General features: G+C 42.3%; 3 protein-coding genes across 3 annotated transcripts; 1 reads left to right on the forward strand and 2 right to left on the reverse strand.

Moving 5' to 3' along the window:
• Positions 1-1,271: 1,271 nt before the first annotated feature.
• On the forward strand, positions 1,272-1,718 carry LOC124845867 (EPIDERMAL PATTERNING FACTOR-like protein 5). The gene is made up of 2 exons (XM_047323052.1): positions 1,272-1,368; positions 1,459-1,718. The coding sequence occupies exons 1-2, from the start codon at positions 1,272-1,274 to the stop codon at positions 1,716-1,718; spliced, it is 357 nt and encodes a 118-aa protein (XP_047179008.1).
• A 6,733-nt stretch (positions 1,719-8,451) lies between these two features.
• On the reverse strand, positions 8,452-8,847 carry LOC148192437 (uncharacterized). The gene has a single exon (XM_088099198.1). It carries the CDS (start codon positions 8,845-8,847, stop codon positions 8,452-8,454), a length of 396 nt encoding a protein of 131 aa, XP_087955324.1.
• Positions 8,848-12,018: 3,171 nt separating this feature from the next.
• On the reverse strand, positions 12,019-13,635 carry LOC124845868 (uncharacterized). Its single transcript, XM_047323054.1, has 2 exons — positions 12,607-13,635; positions 12,019-12,507 (listed from the first exon to the last, which is right to left on the reverse strand). The coding sequence occupies exons 1-2, from the start codon at positions 13,633-13,635 to the stop codon at positions 12,019-12,021; spliced, it is 1,518 nt and encodes a 505-aa protein (XP_047179010.1).
• Between the last annotated feature and the right edge of the window lie 3,584 nt (positions 13,636-17,219).

Below are 17,219 nucleotides of genomic sequence, written 5' to 3' on the forward strand. Positions count from 1 at the left end.
TTGGCTACTCTTTTTCTCATTTTACAGTGCAGATAAGCACATCTTGCATACAAAAGCGAACACTAGAGAGTCGTCCATGCTGAAGCACTCAAAACCGGGAAAACACTCCCAGACCTGGTAATTGTTCGCCCTAGAACACCCAGGTGCATTGAATAAAGGGATACACTCCCTCTAGTAGATGTTGGCCCTAGAACACCCAGAACATCAAACCTAGGGGACCATCCCCTAGCCTACCTTATGTTCGGCCAAGAACATCAAATTTTCAAGCATTCGGTCGGTCTAGGGCAAAAAGAAAACCCATAAAACCCGTTGTTCAGTCCACAGATGAGCAACGACCGGAAACACGCTCCCTAACACAGCGAATACAGCCTCCCTCAAACTCATAAGTCCTATAGTTACCACGTCCATAAAACAGAACGGTTAACTCGGACTTGGGGGGCATGTATAGTAAGATATTTATTGGATAAAATATCTTAGATATTTTAAGCGGTTAAGATATTTTTGAATAACTAACCAGATTTTTAGGTAAGGTTATTTTTATTGGCCTATGAATACAATGACAGGGCAAAAGTCCAAGTACGTTCCCTCTACGTTCTAGAGACTCTAGACAATATTCTAGGGTGATATTATAATCACTTTCTTGAGAGCTGAGGCTCCATAACTCACATCTGACTTGAGCGTCGGAGTATCTTTGTAGGTACCTCCCCCTCCTTTGACGAAAGTAGACGAGCGATACGAGCTGAAGGAGCATGAACGACAACAATTGAGGAAAAGCGAGCGACAAAGACATTTAAAAGCAACAAAGACACACTGGAAAACATCCATACCGAAACATATATTATTAGTTACTCGGACAAAATTGAGAATTGACACTCTCTTATTAAAATTTTAAACTAATTTAGTTCCTCATCTTTAAAACTGTGCAAATTTAGTATCACTTGGACTAGAGTTTGTAGTTGTAGCTACACCATGTAAACTTGTAATATTAATGTTTTGTTAAAACACATTTGTAACATTTTCTATTGAAAAAATGTCATTAAAAATTTTTAGAAATATATTTATAAATGTAATAAATCTTATTAATTACATAGATTTCGTGACATTTCTTTTAATGTTATTCTTTTAATGTTATTTATTTGGATTTTATAAGGTTACTTTCGATTTGTAATTAAGAGTAGGACGTTGAGAATTTGGTTATATAGATCCATGGTGGCAGAGTGAATGCAACACAACCTTTGAATTATTTGGACTTGTTAGTGAGGAAGGGAAACATGGATACCACAGTGAAGCAAACTCTTTGTGGCAATGTCTTGTTATTGATATTGTTTTGTACACTGATCTTCAGTAGCGGTGCTGCTTCTATCAAGGGTATGAAGTTCTTTCATATATATAGATATATATACTTAAATTGTCATTTTGGCTATGAAATCATTAACCTTTATATAATTGTATTAGCAGATAGTGAAATTGGAGAAAATTTGGTGTCATCAACGGATAGGCCTAAGATGCTTATCGGATCAAGTCCACCAACCTGCATTTCCAGGTGTAACAACTGCACACCTTGCAAACCAATTCTTGTACCATTGCCACCTCCTGTTCCACAACAAACCCACTCTACCTTTGAGCAACCTCACACAGCCTTCCAGCGACCCGATGACTTTGGGCCTGAGACTGTGATCTGGAAATGCACGTGTGGCGGCAAGCTGTACAATCCATAGATTTATTATGTGTATTCATGTTTGATATGGAATTTGACACCATAAAGGTTTATAATAAAAGTATAATTAACAATTATTTTGGTTAAGTTGGATTGATTTATAATCCATTAACAATCATTTTTATTAGTTTTTTAATTATTTTTTATAATTTTTTATTATAATTATTTATCACTTTTAATTAGTATTATTACCGAATAGCATTGACCGACCGGGAGTGTTTAGATAATACCAAACAGGTGGGAACAAGTCTAGTATGCCCGATCGGACCCTAATTTTGCACCAACAATTTTATTCCAGAAATTAAGTTTTTATATTTTAAAGAGTTTCATTTTAGTTTCTATTCTTTAGAATGTGTGATAATTAGATTTTTCTTTTATTTATCACTATCTAATATTCTTAAATATATATCATATGTTAATTTGTGATTTTTAAGTTTTTTTATTTACTTTTATTTTGTTTTTAGTGAGCGTCTTAATCTTAATTTGATATTTGTATTTTAAATTTTGATTCAATTCAACTTTATTTTTTTAAAATTGAATAATTTTGCTTATCTTCAAATTAATACCAAATTCAATTTTTATATAAATGTTATAATTATGCTTTTCTTAAAATTGATATTTTATTAAATATTTTTAATAATATGAGGTTTATTTAAATTCAAATTTTATATTGAAATTTATTTAAAATTTGCTTTTAAATTTTAAATATATTTATTTTACATTGTTATAAAATTGTTTTAAAATTTAAATTTTGAATTTATAAAACTATTATTTTTAAATCAATCCTAATATTTATATAAAAATTATTGATATTTATTGTTATACAAATATTTGAAATGTAAATTTATAATCTTTACAATTTTATATGCAATTATTTGAAGTATACATTAAAATTAAAAAAACAATATAAAGTTTGATGTAATAAAATATCAACATACACTACAAAAATTAATAATTTTTCTCGGGATTTTTTTTTCGTTTTCGGCGGTTTTAACTCCCGGAAAGTGCTTTGCCCGTGGTTAGAGAAATTGTGGGGAAAAACTCCATTACTAAAAAAATTACCGACGATTTTTGAAGAAACCGTCGGTATTAGCAGGGGTTTCTCAAAACCGCTGGTATAAGACCGAGCGTTACTAATTTTAAAGTATAAGGGTATAAATGTATTATAACTTTATTTTAGATATACGGGTACCACTAGGCTGAGCCGAACGCTCAAACATAGTATTTCACAGGACGTTCGTTCTCGATCAGAATTATTTCCAAATGAAAGAATTCCTTTTTAGGCACTTTACTAGAAAACCGAACGGTATAAGACCGTTCGATGACGAACGTATATTATCATAGTGAGGATTTCATATTTCAGATTTTCATCTATTTTTAATTTCAAGTTTCAACATATCAGCTCATACTTTATAACTTCATATCAAATATCAATTTACAAACTTTATATGATTCACATTAATCATTCATACATATCAACCATCAGCATACATATCAACCAACACATACCATATTCATTCATTATAACAGCGATCGTTCATACAGTAAAACAATATGCAAATACAAATTAAATTATATAAGCTTCCCTTACCTGGATCAGTGGTGAACGTCCTAAGAGTATGATTTTGTCTCGTCCAACTATGGCTTTCTACCTTCAACGATTTTCTTAAGTTCTCCAACTAAGTCTAACCAAAAGAAAACGCAGAAGAATTTAGCTTATACCCTTGCATGCAGCCGAATCTTGGTTTGCATGTAACTCAGAAACGAGCGTCTAGAGTCGAGAGACTTACCGGTTTCAGAACTTGGATCTATTCGGTTCAGTTTGAAGCTCACAACTCAGAGAATGCTCCTACGGTTTCTGAATGTGAATCGGAGAAGAGAGTGGTGAGTTATAGTAGAGAGAAGATGGAAATGTTCTAGAGAGAAGAAGGAGAATTCGAAAGATCAGGTTTTTGGAGAAGATGAATGCATACAGAGAGTGACGCGGATTTCAGAAAAAATCAGTTTTTGTTTAAAAACCAACGTCCGTTCTCCTACTGACACCTGCATCCCACTAACTGATTTTCGAAACTTCCATTCTCGACACCTGGCGTTAGTGCAGAGGGGTTTGGGTGCGTTTTAATTACTCTGACAGAGGGTTTTTGGTTTAATAATTAAAGTTAACAGTGTGGGGTTCGGTGCCCAATTTCCAAGGTCTGACATTCCCCCTAACTACAAAAATTTTCGTCCTCGAAAATTAGCACTTACCCAGAAACAGCTGGGGGTACAAGTTCTTCATAGCGTTCTCCACTTCCCACGTTGAGTCGCCAATCTTTCCGTCCCACACCATCTTCACTAGACGAACGTCTTTTCGTTTGTAGTACTTGGTGCGGCTGTCTTCCACACGAACTGGTTGCAACTCCAGCGTTCGGTCTTGGCGAAGTTGAACGTCCTCCAACTCCAATATATGAGAAGGGTTGGCTATGTACTTCCGGAGTTGGGAAACGTGGAAGACTGGGTGAAGGTTCGACAGTTGAGGTGGTAAGGCCAGCTCATACGCCACTGGTCCGATCTTTCTCAGAATTTGGTAAGGTCAAGCAAACTTGGGGGATAGCTTCTTTGGACGAACGGCTCTGCCTACCCTAGTGATCGGATTGAGTCTAAGAAAGACATGATCTCCTGCAGTGAACTCCAAAGGTCTTCTTCTCTTATCTGCATAGGACTTCTGCCTGCTTAGGGACGTCTTCAACCTCTCTTGTATTAACTTCACCTTCTTGGTCGTTTGCTGGATAAGTTCGGGTCCAGTTAGCACGTTCTCTCCTTCTTGGAACCAATAAAGTGGCGTTCGGCACTACCTACCATAGAGAACTTCAAACGGCGCCATTCCAATGCTAGACTGAAAGCTGTTATTGTAAGTGAATTCCACTAGCGGTAAGACTTCATCCCAAGCGCCTAAGTGATCTAGGACGCACGTCCTCAGTAAGTCTTCAAGCGTCTGGATGGTTCTTTCAGACTGACCGTCCGTTTGAGGATGATAAGCGGAACTCATCTGCAGCTTGCTTCCCAATTCACCTTGCAAGGATTGCCAAAACTGAGATGTGAATCTCGTGTCTCGGTCAGAAATGATGCTCGAAGGCACTCCATGCAAACGAACGATCTCCTTGATATACAACTTAGCTAAGTTGGTCATCGACATCTTCAAGTTGACTGTCAGGAAGTGGGCGCTCTTCGTTAGTCTATCAACGATCACCCAAATTGAATGGGACCGGGGAAACTCCTGCTATCTCCGTCCGGAAACACTCTTTCTCCTCCGATCGGTCCTTCGCCTTTCGCTCTCCTTTCGCTTGTGTTTCAACGCAAATGGGTTGACCTGCAGCAAACACTCCGAAGCTCAAGTCAGAATGGGCTTTAGCAAGTCTATATAATATTCAAGAACAGAGAATTTACCTTCTTCTTTATCTGCTATTTATATGTTTTCAGAGAATCTTACCCCTTACTTTTCCTTTTAATGGCTTTCAATACACATCTTTAATAATCGACAACGACCGTTACCTCATTAATCACACATTCATGAGCCTTCGACTGTTGTCTCCACTTCTAGTTTTATTGGTCTATCCGACCGTATACGTTATAATTCTGCCGAGCGGACGTGTTGAACTTGAGAGACCCGCTCGGACAGCTTGGACTCAGACTACTCGCCCATAATAAACTTGTTTCTATCCGCTCGGTATTGTCTACACATTCCCGATCGGCTACGCGCCCTCGGTAGTAACACAGGTCCCCCAAGCCCAAGCAAGAATACTTTTGCGTAGGGTTTTGAAGTACTCTCTGCTCAGCTCCCCTCCTTTCTCTGTCTAACTCTTGCTCCAGCGAGAAACTTAAAATGGTGGCGGTAACTTTTAAGCGGAAAATATAAACACGAAACATCAGATCACCTGATCCATCAGATCTTTCGGTACCTGAAACGTCAAATCTCTTGGGCCGTCAGATCCTTTGGCGGTTGACGCTTCAAATGTGTCCGTTGAGTCGGTTCTCACCTTCGTATAAATACTCATGTTTTTTACCCTACTTTTACTTCAGTCTCTCTGCCGTCATCAAACTCTTCCTTTCTGCTTCACTTCTGCTCTCCCGTCTTCATTCCTCAGGTAACCATGTCTTTTGATTTCTCCGGCAACGAGGGTAGGGGGTATGCTAACGATGAGAATGCTAGTCCATCTTCATTCCTAGTTGCCATTAGAGGCACCGGCGCTGGGGCTTCGCCCTCCGGAAATTCCTCCGATCTCTTGGTTGATAGTGACGCTCCTGATGAGGTTCCTATCCACGTTGATTCCACCGGCGCCTGGGATGGAAAGCCCCGCGCTTGGCCCACTGTCCCCGGCAACGAACTGGCGCCTCAAGAAGTTAGACAAATTTCGTCTTCCTTCTACCACCGCCAACCCTTCTGGGATTTAATCGGCCATATCTGCCTAGTCAAAGAGGCTGAAGACGCCAAGCACTTCAAGCTAGCTATCTGCCAGATGACCGAGCACGTCTGCCATGGTCGGGGTGACTACCCCTCCGACTTCTTCTATGTGTACGCCACTATGTTCAAAGACCTCAAGGTTCTTCTCCCCTTTTCTGACTTCCAGATGGGTGTTCTAAAGACCCTCAATGTGGCTCCCACACAACTTCACCCGAACGGGTGGGCCTTCATGCAGGCGTTCTCCGCCATCTGCACCGGCTTAGCTCTTCGGCCGACTCTTGCGGCCTTTCTTTACTTCTTTCACGTACAACCTCACCCGACCAAACCTTGGGTGTCCCTTCGGACGGTCGGCAATAAGCACCTGTTGACCCTTTTCAACAGCTCTTACAAAGACTTCAAAGGGCACTTCTTTAAGGTTGTGCCCACAGAATCCGGGTACCAGAGCTTTTTCACCCCCGCCCGAGAGGCCAAATTTCTTTTCTATTGGACCCGAGATCCTTGGAAGGTCCTCTCATGGCCGAAACCTCAGATGACTCCCGAGGACTTGGACTTGATAAATCAACTCTGTCAGCTACCCGCTAAGTCCTCTTGCCGCGCTCTGATCGGTTTCCTGGGCAACAAAAATCTTCCATCTAATGTGTTCGGTAAGCTATTTTTGACCGCCTTAGTGAGCAGCCATTTGTAACTTAATTGAATTTTTTGTCGCTTTGCAGATTATCTGTCCAAGATGGATCCATCCAGGAACAGTACCTTTGCCCGCTTGTTCGCCCAGAAAGGAGGCGAAGTAAGAAAACCGAGCGGGAGCGCATCTCCTGCCCCGTCGGCTGTTGCCACGCCGGCCACCTCCCTTCCAGTCCAAAAGACATTCGTTCCTCCTCCCCCGGTCGAAGTTATTTCCAAACAGGCTCCCCAAGCTCCCCTGCCTGAGTCCGAGCACAAGAAAAAAGGGAAGCGAAAGGCCGTTCGGGAGACTTCGGCCGAGTCGAAGAAAGCTAAGAGGCATCTTCCCGACGGGCTTCCCCTCTCCGGGCTGCTGAGCCTAGACTCATGGGTGGCGAAGCGCCTCCATTTTGACCTTTTCATTGAGGAAAATGCTCTGGTCAGCGGGATGACCGAGGAAGAAGCCTCCAACATGGCACTGGAATTGACCGCGCGGTCGGCCATGTGCTTGGCGTATGCCGCCCAAAAGAGGGCTTCTGCTTCCGCCGAGCTCCAAGCTCTCCAAGCACAGTTCGACTCTGCCTTCAAGGCCAACCAGGACCTTACCCTTCGGTTGGCCGAGACTGAACGGATAGCGGCCGAGGACAAAAAGAAAGCTAGCACTCTGCTGGCCGAGGCCCGCACTGCTCAACGGCGTATGCAACGGTCATTGGACGATGCCAAGCTTGACCTCCAGAAGGCCACCTCATCCAACGCAACCTTAACAGCCGAGCGGGATTCTCTCCAAGATCGGGTAACCAAGTTGGAGGCAGAAAACAAACTACTGGGTGATGAGGTGGTAAACGAGCATGTGCTCGGGTTTGATAAGGCTCTCGCCCAATGTCACCTTCTCTTCCAAGTGCCTACTGACGACCCCCGCCTTGACGTGAGCATGATGGTGGTGGATAAAAAACTGGTGCCCATCCATATTCCCCCATCTTCTCCTCCGGCCGTCCAAGATGTCGAGACTGCTGTCGAAGTGGTCGGAGAGACCGGTGAAGCTCAAGGCCAATCCTTAGTTTTTAGACCTAGGATTTTACCGCTTTCAAACTTCAGTTGTAACAATTTTTTGAAATTAATGAAAATACCAAGTCTTTCTGCAGCTTTGCTTTCACCATTTCTATTACGCTTTCCTGTTTTACTCGTCTTTTCAAGCATTGCCCTTTCGTTTCGTGCTTGGTTTGTCTCACCAGCATTCCGCTCGATTTAGGTCTTAGGAGCTCTCTAGAAGCGTGCCCTAAGACCAAGGTGAGAGTTCACGAAAGAAATCTGCCTTACCCGCTCGGTTTAGGTCTTAGGAGCTCTCTAGAAGCGTGCCCTAAGACCAAGGTGAGAGTTCACGAAAGAAATCTATCTCACCCGCTCGGTTTAGGTTTTAGGAGCTCTCTAGAAGCATGCCCTAAGACCAAGGTGAGAGTTCACGAAAGAAATCTACCTCACCCGCTCGGTTTAGGTCTTAGGAGCTCTCTAGAAGCGTGCCCTAAGACCAAGGTGAGAGTTCACGAAAGAAATCTGCCTCGCCTACTCGACTGTGAAAACATGATGCAAATTTCATGAAATATAATATTATTGATATGGACTGAATACATAGTTCTTAACTGAAATAAAATTTTAAATGAGAGGCATTCCATGTATTGGGGATAGCCTTTCCTGTCAAGTGGTTTAGATGGTACGCTCCATTCTGCAAGCTTTCCACCACCCTGAAGGGGCCTTCCCAATTTGCAGCTAATTTTCCCACCGATCGGTTTCGTCGGGCTTCAGCCGTTTTTCTCCACACAAGATCTCCTTCAACAAATTGTCTCGACCTGACCTTGGTGTTATAACGCCTCGCCAACAGTCTCTTCTTAGCCTCCATTCGGATCATTGCTACCTCCCTCCGCTCATCTAGGGTATCTAGCTCTACCCGCAGCTCGTCATTATTATCTTGCAAACTCTGCACTTCCCTTCGTATGGTAGGTTCCCCTACCTCGATCGGCAATATCGCGTCCATTCCATACGTTAGGTTGAACGGGGTTTCCCCCGTTGTACCGTGCGACGTGCAACGATACCCCCACAACACTTCCTAAAGTTGGTCCACCCACACTCCTTTAGCATCTGCCAACCTTCTTTTCAATTCAGAGACTATTACCTTGTTGACCGCTTCTACTTGGCCGTTCGTTTGGGGATGCTCCACCGAGCTCGTGACATGCTTAATTCCCAGGCTTTTATAGAACTCGGCTAAGCCTTTGTCAATAAACTGTCGCTCGTTGTCCGTGACTATGACCTTGGGAATTCCAAATCTGCATATGAGCGTCCATACAAACTTTTGAACCCTTGCAGCCGTGATCTTTGCGAGCGGTTCTGCTTCTACCTACTTAGTGAAATAATCCACCGCCACCAATAGAAATTTGTTTTGAGCTCGTCCTACCGGAAAGGGTCCGACAATATCCATTCCCCATTGCGCGAACGGCCAAGGGGACATTAAGCTATGCAACTCCACCGGTGGGATATGGAAGTTCCTGCCATGCTCCTGACACTTCAAGCACTTCTTCACAAACTCTTTGCTTTCCTTCTCTACCGTCGACCAGAAATATCCCGCTCGGATCACCCTGGCACGTAGCGCTCGCTGCCGGGTATGCATTCCACATACCCCCTCGTGCAGCTCCCTCATCACATACTCGGCTTCCTCCAAAGATATACATTTCAATAAAGGTGAAGAGAAGCCTCTCTTATACATATCCTCTCCTATCAGCAAATATCGAGCGACCTTTTTTGCATCAGCCACCCGAACGTGCAATCCACTCTCCTGCCTTTGAATGACTTCCCTTATATCCTTCCTCCAGTCTGGCCGAGCGGAGATCTTGTGGACTGCCAGACACTCCACCGAAGGGTTCATCATAACCTGCCTAATGACCGACGACAAGTGATCCTTCCCCTTATTGTTGGCGAGTTTAGATAAGGCATCCGCCCTCGCATTCTACTCCCTCGGCACATGCTGAAATTCCACCGTCCGGAATTGTTTCACCAACTCCTTTACCTTATGAAAATAACGAAGCAGCTGATCATCTTTAGTTTGGAAGCTCTCCATTACCTGTCCTACTACTAATTGAGAATCCGTTCGGCATCTGACCGAACATGCCCCCAAGTCCTTAGCCAGCTCGAGCCCAACTATCACTGCTTCGTATTCGGCCTGGTTATTACTTATCTTGAACCGAAAGACAATTGCCTGCTCCACAACAAAGCCGTCCGGTCCTTCCAACACAATGCCTGCACCGCCACCGGATTTCTCCGAAGAGCCATCCACATAAAGCATTCACTCGTGGTGCCCTTCCTCTTCACCTGGTAACTCGACCGCAAAATCGGCCAAATACTGCCCTCGGACTGACCCTCTCGGCTCAAATTGGAACCCAAATTCAGACAACTCCACCGACCAGCCCACTATTCTCCCAGCCAGATCTGGTTTACGTAGGATTTTCGCGATCGGATGATCTGTTCGCACAATCACCTGATGACTCTAGAAGTATGGCCTTAAGCGCCTTGCCGCCATTACCAATGCCAAAGCGATCTTCTCAACTCGCTTATACCTGGTCTCCGCTGGTTGCAACGTTCGACTTACGAAGTACACGAGTTTGAACTCAGGTTGCTCTGGCACCAACGCTGAGTTGATCGTGTCCTCCGAGACCGCCAGGAATAACTGTAATGCATGCCCCGCATCGGGTCGTCCCATGACCGGTGGGCTGACCAGTATGCGTTTAACCACATTAAAGGCCTGCTCACACTGGTCGTCCCAATCATTACCAGTACTCTTCTTCATGATTCTCACTATCGGCTTTATCCGCTCGGCTAACTTGGGAATAAAGCGAGATAATGAAGTCAATCTCCCCACCAACCTCTGGACTTCCTTCAGCTTCTGCAGACTCCTCATTTCTAGTATCGTTCTGCACTTGTCGGGGTTCACTTCAATACCTCTAGTGGTTAGCAGGAATCCTAAAAATTTTTCCGTCGGCACCCCGAACTTACATTTGGCTGGATTGAGGCGCATGTTATACTTGCAAACCTGGTGGAAAACCTCCGCTAGATCCCTCACATGATCTTCAATCGAATGGCTCCTCACCACCATGTCATCTACATAAACCTCCATGCATCTACCGATCTGGTTAGCAAAAACCCTATCCATCAACCGTTGGTAAGTAGCTCCTGTGTTCTTCAACCCGAACGGCATGACCTCATAGCAATAGTTCGTCCGCTCGGTGATAAACGCTGTCTTATCACTGTCCGGGGGAAACATGGGGATCTGATTGTATCCTGAATAAGCATCCAGGAAACATAGCACACGGAACCCTGAAGCCCCGTCCACTAACGCATCAATACTTGGTAATGGATAAGAATCTTTGGGGCAGGCTTTATTTAGATCGGTGAAGTCCGTACACATTCTCCACTGTCCGCTCATCTTCTTTACCATCACAACGTTCGCCAGCCAAGTGGTGTACTTGATTTCACGGATGAAATCTGCTTCCAACAATTTCTTCACCTCAACTGCCACTGCCGACTACTTCTCTTCCCCCAATCTTCGCTTCTTCTGGGCCACTGGTGGGGCCTCTTTGAATAATGCCAGCTTATGCGACATAACCCTTGGGTGTATTCCTAGCATGTCGGCTGTAGTCCAAGCAAATAAGTCGTGGTTTTTCTTCAACTCCGCACTTATCAATTTGGCATGATCCTCTTCCAACTCACTTCCGATGGTAGTAACCTGTTCATCCTTCTGCCCCAGGCTGAAGGGCCTTGTCTCTCCCATTGGTTCTATCCGATCGTCCGTATTAGTCCTTGGATCCAAATCTGCCATGGCTACCTCCGAACGCCTTCTCATATGCCGACTGGGTGGATCTAATTACGATGGCTGAACCTTCAACCCCGCCATATAACATTCTCGAGCAATCCTCTGGTCGGACTGAACGGTGCAAATGGTTTCATTGTCCAACGGAAATTTCAGCGTGAGATGGGGTGTGGAAACAATTGCCCCGAATGCATTCAAACACGATCGTCCTAATAGCACATTATAAGAGGTGTTTGCATCCACCAGCAAAAACCTGGTTTTCACCTCCTTGGTCCGCTCGGTTCCCAAGCACGTTCTAAGATCCACATATCCTCTTGTATCTACCCTTTCCCCCGCGAATCCTACTATCTACTCGTTGTACGGGGCGATCAGGTCTTCGGATATGTCCATCTGCTGGAATGTCTTCCAGTACAGAATGTTAACAGAGCTGCCCTGGTCCACCAATACTTTTCCCACGCTATATTGGGCAATGACCGCAGTTATTACCATCGGGTCGTCCTCATCCGGATCGGGAGCATGGAAATCCTCATCCGTAAATGTGATAGGCGGCACAGAGCGCTTTCTCACATCTACCCTATGAACGCTCTTAAGCTCCCTCAGGTTTCTTTTTCTCGCGGACGCCGATGACCCACCTGCAAAAGCACCCGAAATAGTGTTTATCGTTCCTCGCAGCGATCGGTCATGGCTACGACTTCTACTCCGTCGACGGTTGGGACGCTTGCCCTCCCTCTCATCACTTCGCTCCGCCCTAGCCCTCCTGGGCGGACTTCTCACCTTTCTTTCCTCCTTAACAAACTGCCTCAGATGACCCGTCCGGATCAATCCTTCCACCTTATCCTTCAACACCGTGTAGTCCTCGGTGTTATGCCCTATGTTTAGATGATAGGTGCAATGCTTACTTCCATCTGCCTTGGGTGATGATCAGGAGGGTCTCACCCTTATCAAGTCTGCATTAAGGGCTTCCTCCAGTACTCTCGCCCTTTGAGTGTTCAACGGGGTGTACCTTTCGTACCTAGCCCCCTTCGGGCCATCTCTATACTTCTGGCCCTTTAACCGCTCGCCTGGTACGAACAGTTTCTTACTCTCCTTCTTCTCCTGTCCTGAACTTGAGTTTTGCTCCTGCTGCCGCCTTTGGACCGCCCTCATTTCTTCTATTCTAATGAACCGAGCGGCCCTCTCTTGCAATTCGTCCAGGGTTAGCGAGGGCTCTACGAACAAGTTATCAGCAAACGGGGAAGGCCTCAACGTAGTGGCCAGAGTACTGATAGTAAACTTCTTGCCTACTCCCCTTACTTGTCGTGCGGTTCTATTGAACCTATCCATGAAATCCCTAAGACCCTCTCCTTTCTCCTGTTTTATGTTGGTTAACTCCAGATACGTCAGATTTCGCGCTCTACCCGTCGAAAACTGTCGCTCGAACATATTTCTTAAAGTGGCAAAGTTATTGATGGTTCGAGGTCTCGACGAGTGGAACCATGCCAATGCTTCTCCCTTTATTGACAAGGAAAAAACTCTACACCACACATTCTCCCTGGGTGAGTAAATAGTCATGGCATCAACAAAGGATCTTAAATGCTCCTCCGGATCACTCGACCCATCATACTTCTCTAGAGTTGGAAATGCTCTCTCCGGAATCTGTTCTTCCATGATTGCGGTTGTGAACGGATGCAATGCTCTTGCCCGACCGGCCGGTGCCGGACGGTTTGCGATCCAATGCGAACCAGCCTCACTCTGCTCCTCTCCCTGATAATAACTATCAGGAATGGGATCTGTGTCCTCTTCCGAGTTTGGCTCGGTTTTCGGCATCTCTACAATTGGTGGTGTCTGGGCGCCTGCAGAAGATGGACGATTAGCTTGCGCCCCTCTGGCCGCATCACGCTCAGCCCTAAGGGTTTCAATTTCCGCCTGCATTGCCTCTATTCTCCTTCTCATCTCCTGTAAAAATGCTGTTGGGTCTTGCTCCATCCTTACGGTCGTAAAGGTTGTTCTTCAACGATCCTCGGCCCCACGGTGGACGCCAAAATGTTTCTGCTGAATGGGACCGGAGAAACTCCTGCTATCTCCGCCCGGAAACACTCCTTCTCCTCTGATCGGTCCTTCGCCTTTCGCTCTCCTTTCGCTTGTGTTTCAACGCAAATGGGTTGACCTGCAGCAAACATTCCAACGCTCAAGTCAGAATGGGCTTTAGCAAGTCTATATAATATTCAAGAACAGAGAATTTACCTTCTCCATTATTTTCTATTTATATGTTTTCAGAGAATCTTACCCCTTACTTTTCCTTTTAATAGCTTTCAATGCACATCTTTAATAATCGACAACAACCGTTACCTCATTAATCACACATTCATGAGCCTTCGACTGTTGTCTCCACTTCCAGTTTTATTGGTCTATCCGACCGTACGTTATAATTCTGCCCGAGCGGACGTGTTGAACTTGAGAGACCTGCTCGGACGGCTTGGACTCAGACTACTAGGCCATAATAAACTTGTTTCTATCCGCTCGGTATTGTCTACACATTTCCGATCGGCTACGCGCCCTCGGTAGTAACAATTAGTAACTAAACCAAACATCAATTAGAATGGTAACTGATATAATTATTATTTTTAAATAACAAAGCTATCACTGCATTTTAATATGCGCGTTTGTAAAAATTTATTTTCACACTAGTGTTTGTTGCCGATAAAATAACAGCTATATAATTAGTTCAAATTACTTTTTACACAACTAACCATTGTGTCAAGGCATTTTATACACAAAACAGCTATATGATATGTCATAAAGTGGAGCTTAATATATATATTTTACATGAAACTAGTATCAAAATTTATGATAGTAGTGACAGTGTAAAGCTACCTATGTTTCTATGTAATTTTTAATTCTTTAATCTATACTATTAACGTATTATAAATTAAACTTAAATATCATTATTCTTCATTGGAATGCATAATATGCTAAAGCTGAAACAACTCATGGCATGCAGATTGTTTACAGAAGAAACATATATATGTATATATGGTAAACGACATAGCTTATGAAATTATGAAAGCATATTTAAAATGAGTAGAAAAAAAAAGTGTTTATTTACCTATATGAAAAGCATTTCACATCCTGCACAGTTAAAAGGCCACTGAAAAAGAAAGAAAAACTAGGTCACAGACACCAGGTAAAAGGTACGACAATGTAAAGTTGTATCAACCTTACACGTAGAAAAGTCTGGTTGAATTGGTAAGAGAAAATACAGTGTTTCTGCTTCATCCATGGACATGCATGGCCATGGAGGGAGGGTAGGACCTTCCATAACGGAGAATCAAATCACCCTCTGAGTTTTGGACTCATCTCATAGATATTCACATATACATATGAATATATCTATCACTTTTGTCCCGTCTCACATGCATTGACCCCACCTCCCTCAGGAGACCCTCCTATGATATCGAATATATTATATCACACGTGAAATCTTCACGTTTCACTGTGTTGCTTAATTTCTCCATTGGTAATGTTGTTCAGTTTATGTGCTCCAACTAGTAACAGTAGTTAGCTGTATATATCACTATCTTCTTTATCTCTAAGCTATGTTTCTTTAAAATGGAAGTTTCAAAGTTGAGAGTCTAGACATAGTGTCCACCGCACTGTCTCTGCAGGTTCATGCCTGAGCCTGACCCCATTGCATTAAATTTAATGTTGTTATCTCCGACACCCAAAAAATTCAATGTTCTTAGTATTTCTCGCAAAAAATTTAATTACAAAAATTCTACCTATAATAACCAATACTTTTCACTCGATTGTTTTAATTGTTATAGTAATCTTTGTTCTATTAGTATTATCTTTTTTTTATTAAGTTGTAAGTTAAAAAAGCAGTAGTTTTCTTTTTCTTTTTCAGTTGTCATTTTTTAAAAATAATCTGGTTTCAGATATGCTAAAAATCTCATTAGTCTCTTTCTTCTTCTTTTTTTCTTTTTTTTCTCTTCATGATAAAAACATATTTTCAAAGGAAATCTAACCATCATAAGTTATAATTTTAGACGAATGATTAATTACACTAGTTTTAATGACTGGAGACCTATCTGTATATATTAGGTTCAATGGAAATTCAAAAATCGATAATAATGATTTCAAGAAGAATATTTATGTATATTAAAACGTGAACAAAATTCAGTAAATATGAACAATTTGAAATATAATATTAAATATTATCGTATATAATATAAAATATATTCTTAAGTTCTCGATTGTGTAATTTTGGAATATATTTTTAAATTATACAATTCATAAATTCTTTTTTATTCATGGGAAATATGAATTTTTTTTACATTTATGAAAATTTTAGAAGAAATTATGAGAGACTAAAACAAAAAACTTCTTTGATTTTTGTAGTGTTTTTCTTTTTTTTATCTTTGGGCCTCCTCTTTAATGCAAAAACTGAAGTATATATATGGATCCAATTACATATTTAAAGATGGCCCTTTAAATATTTATCTTTATTGACGGCGTATTATATAAAACATAAATATTCTAATAACGTTTAATCATTTTTTTTATAAAAAATTAGTTATCGGGAAATTAATTGGTAAGATATGGATACAATACATCATAATAATGAAAAAAAAAAAAACTTCAAAACTATTACATGACAATGTGATAAACCATGAGTCATGTGAGTATGTTGAAACCACGTTTTATTCTTCAAATAATATTGGGTTAAATATGTTTTTAGTCCCTAAACTATTGGTCATTTCTGGTTTTCGTCCCTCTTCCAAAGTAAGGTACACTTTAGTCCTCATACTTTTCGAAACTTTGGTTTTAGTCCTCCAAAACTAACACCGTGAAAAATATGCTGACGTGGCTAATGGTAGACTGACACAGTTCTTTTTTTTTTCAGAGTTTATCAGCTTTTCTTCCTTTCTCTCTCCCTCGTCTCTTCCTTCAATTTCAAAACACAAAACAATTCAGGAATCCTGTACCCAAACCCTCACAGATGCATCTCGAGCGAGACCAGCGGAAGCAATTTTGTTCTCTGTGGGGTGACAAGTAACAGATATTACAGTATCTGTATGGCCTTCAAGTCACCTGATGGATTTTCACGTACCTTCAATCAAGAAAACGAATGGTATCAAATTTCTCATTATGGTTCTGATTCTGAGTATTCTTCACGTTAATGCAAGCAAAATGCTTATTAACATGTAATGTAACCTGGGAAGCCTTCACGAAGTGATGTGCTTTCTGAAGTGTAGATCCCTAATCTTCACTCAAATCACATGAAAGGATTGCTTGTATGGCTAATGCTGCATCCCACAGTTGAGACCCAAAACTCTGCAATTTTTTCAGTGCATTAACATGGTGCATTGTGTGGCTAACAGTAAATTTTACACTTTTCAGATTTTGATTATTCACAAAAGTTTTGTCCAAACAAATCCATGTAATTTGTACTGATGCTAACCTGAATTTTCAAGCCATCTTCTGCAAGCCAGAAGTAATCAGGGATTCTGGCTAAATGAAGTTTGTATGCCTCTGAGTTGGGTAGTAGAGATCCTCCTGAAATTTCGTAT

Source organism: Vigna umbellata, chromosome 9 (genome assembly GCF_029865625.1).
Source record: "Vigna umbellata cultivar VRB3 chromosome 9, Vumbellata_1.0, whole genome shotgun sequence".
NCBI lineage: Eukaryota > Viridiplantae > Streptophyta > Magnoliopsida > Fabales > Fabaceae > Vigna > Vigna umbellata.

Excerpts from the sequence above, each read along its gene's own strand:
- LOC148192437 (XM_088099198.1), bottom strand. The coding sequence starts at position 8,847 with ATGGACGCGATATTGCCGATCGAGGTAGGGGAACCTACCATACGAAGG.
- LOC124845867 (XM_047323052.1), top strand. The coding sequence starts at position 1,272 with ATGGATACCACAGTGAAGCAAACTCTTTGTGGCAATGTCTTGTTATTG. Across the intron at positions 1,369-1,458 it reads CGGTGCTGCTTCTATCAAGG|ATAGTGAAATTGGAGAAAAT; the intron begins GTATGAAGTTCT and ends TTGTATTAGCAG.
- LOC124845868 (XM_047323054.1), bottom strand. The coding sequence starts at position 13,635 with ATGGAGCAAGACCCAACAGCATTTTTACAGGAGATGAGAAGGAGAATA. Across the intron at positions 12,508-12,606 it reads TTAATGCAGACTTGATAAGG|GATAAGGTGGAAGGATTGAT; the intron begins GTGAGACCCTCC and ends ACGGTGTTGAAG.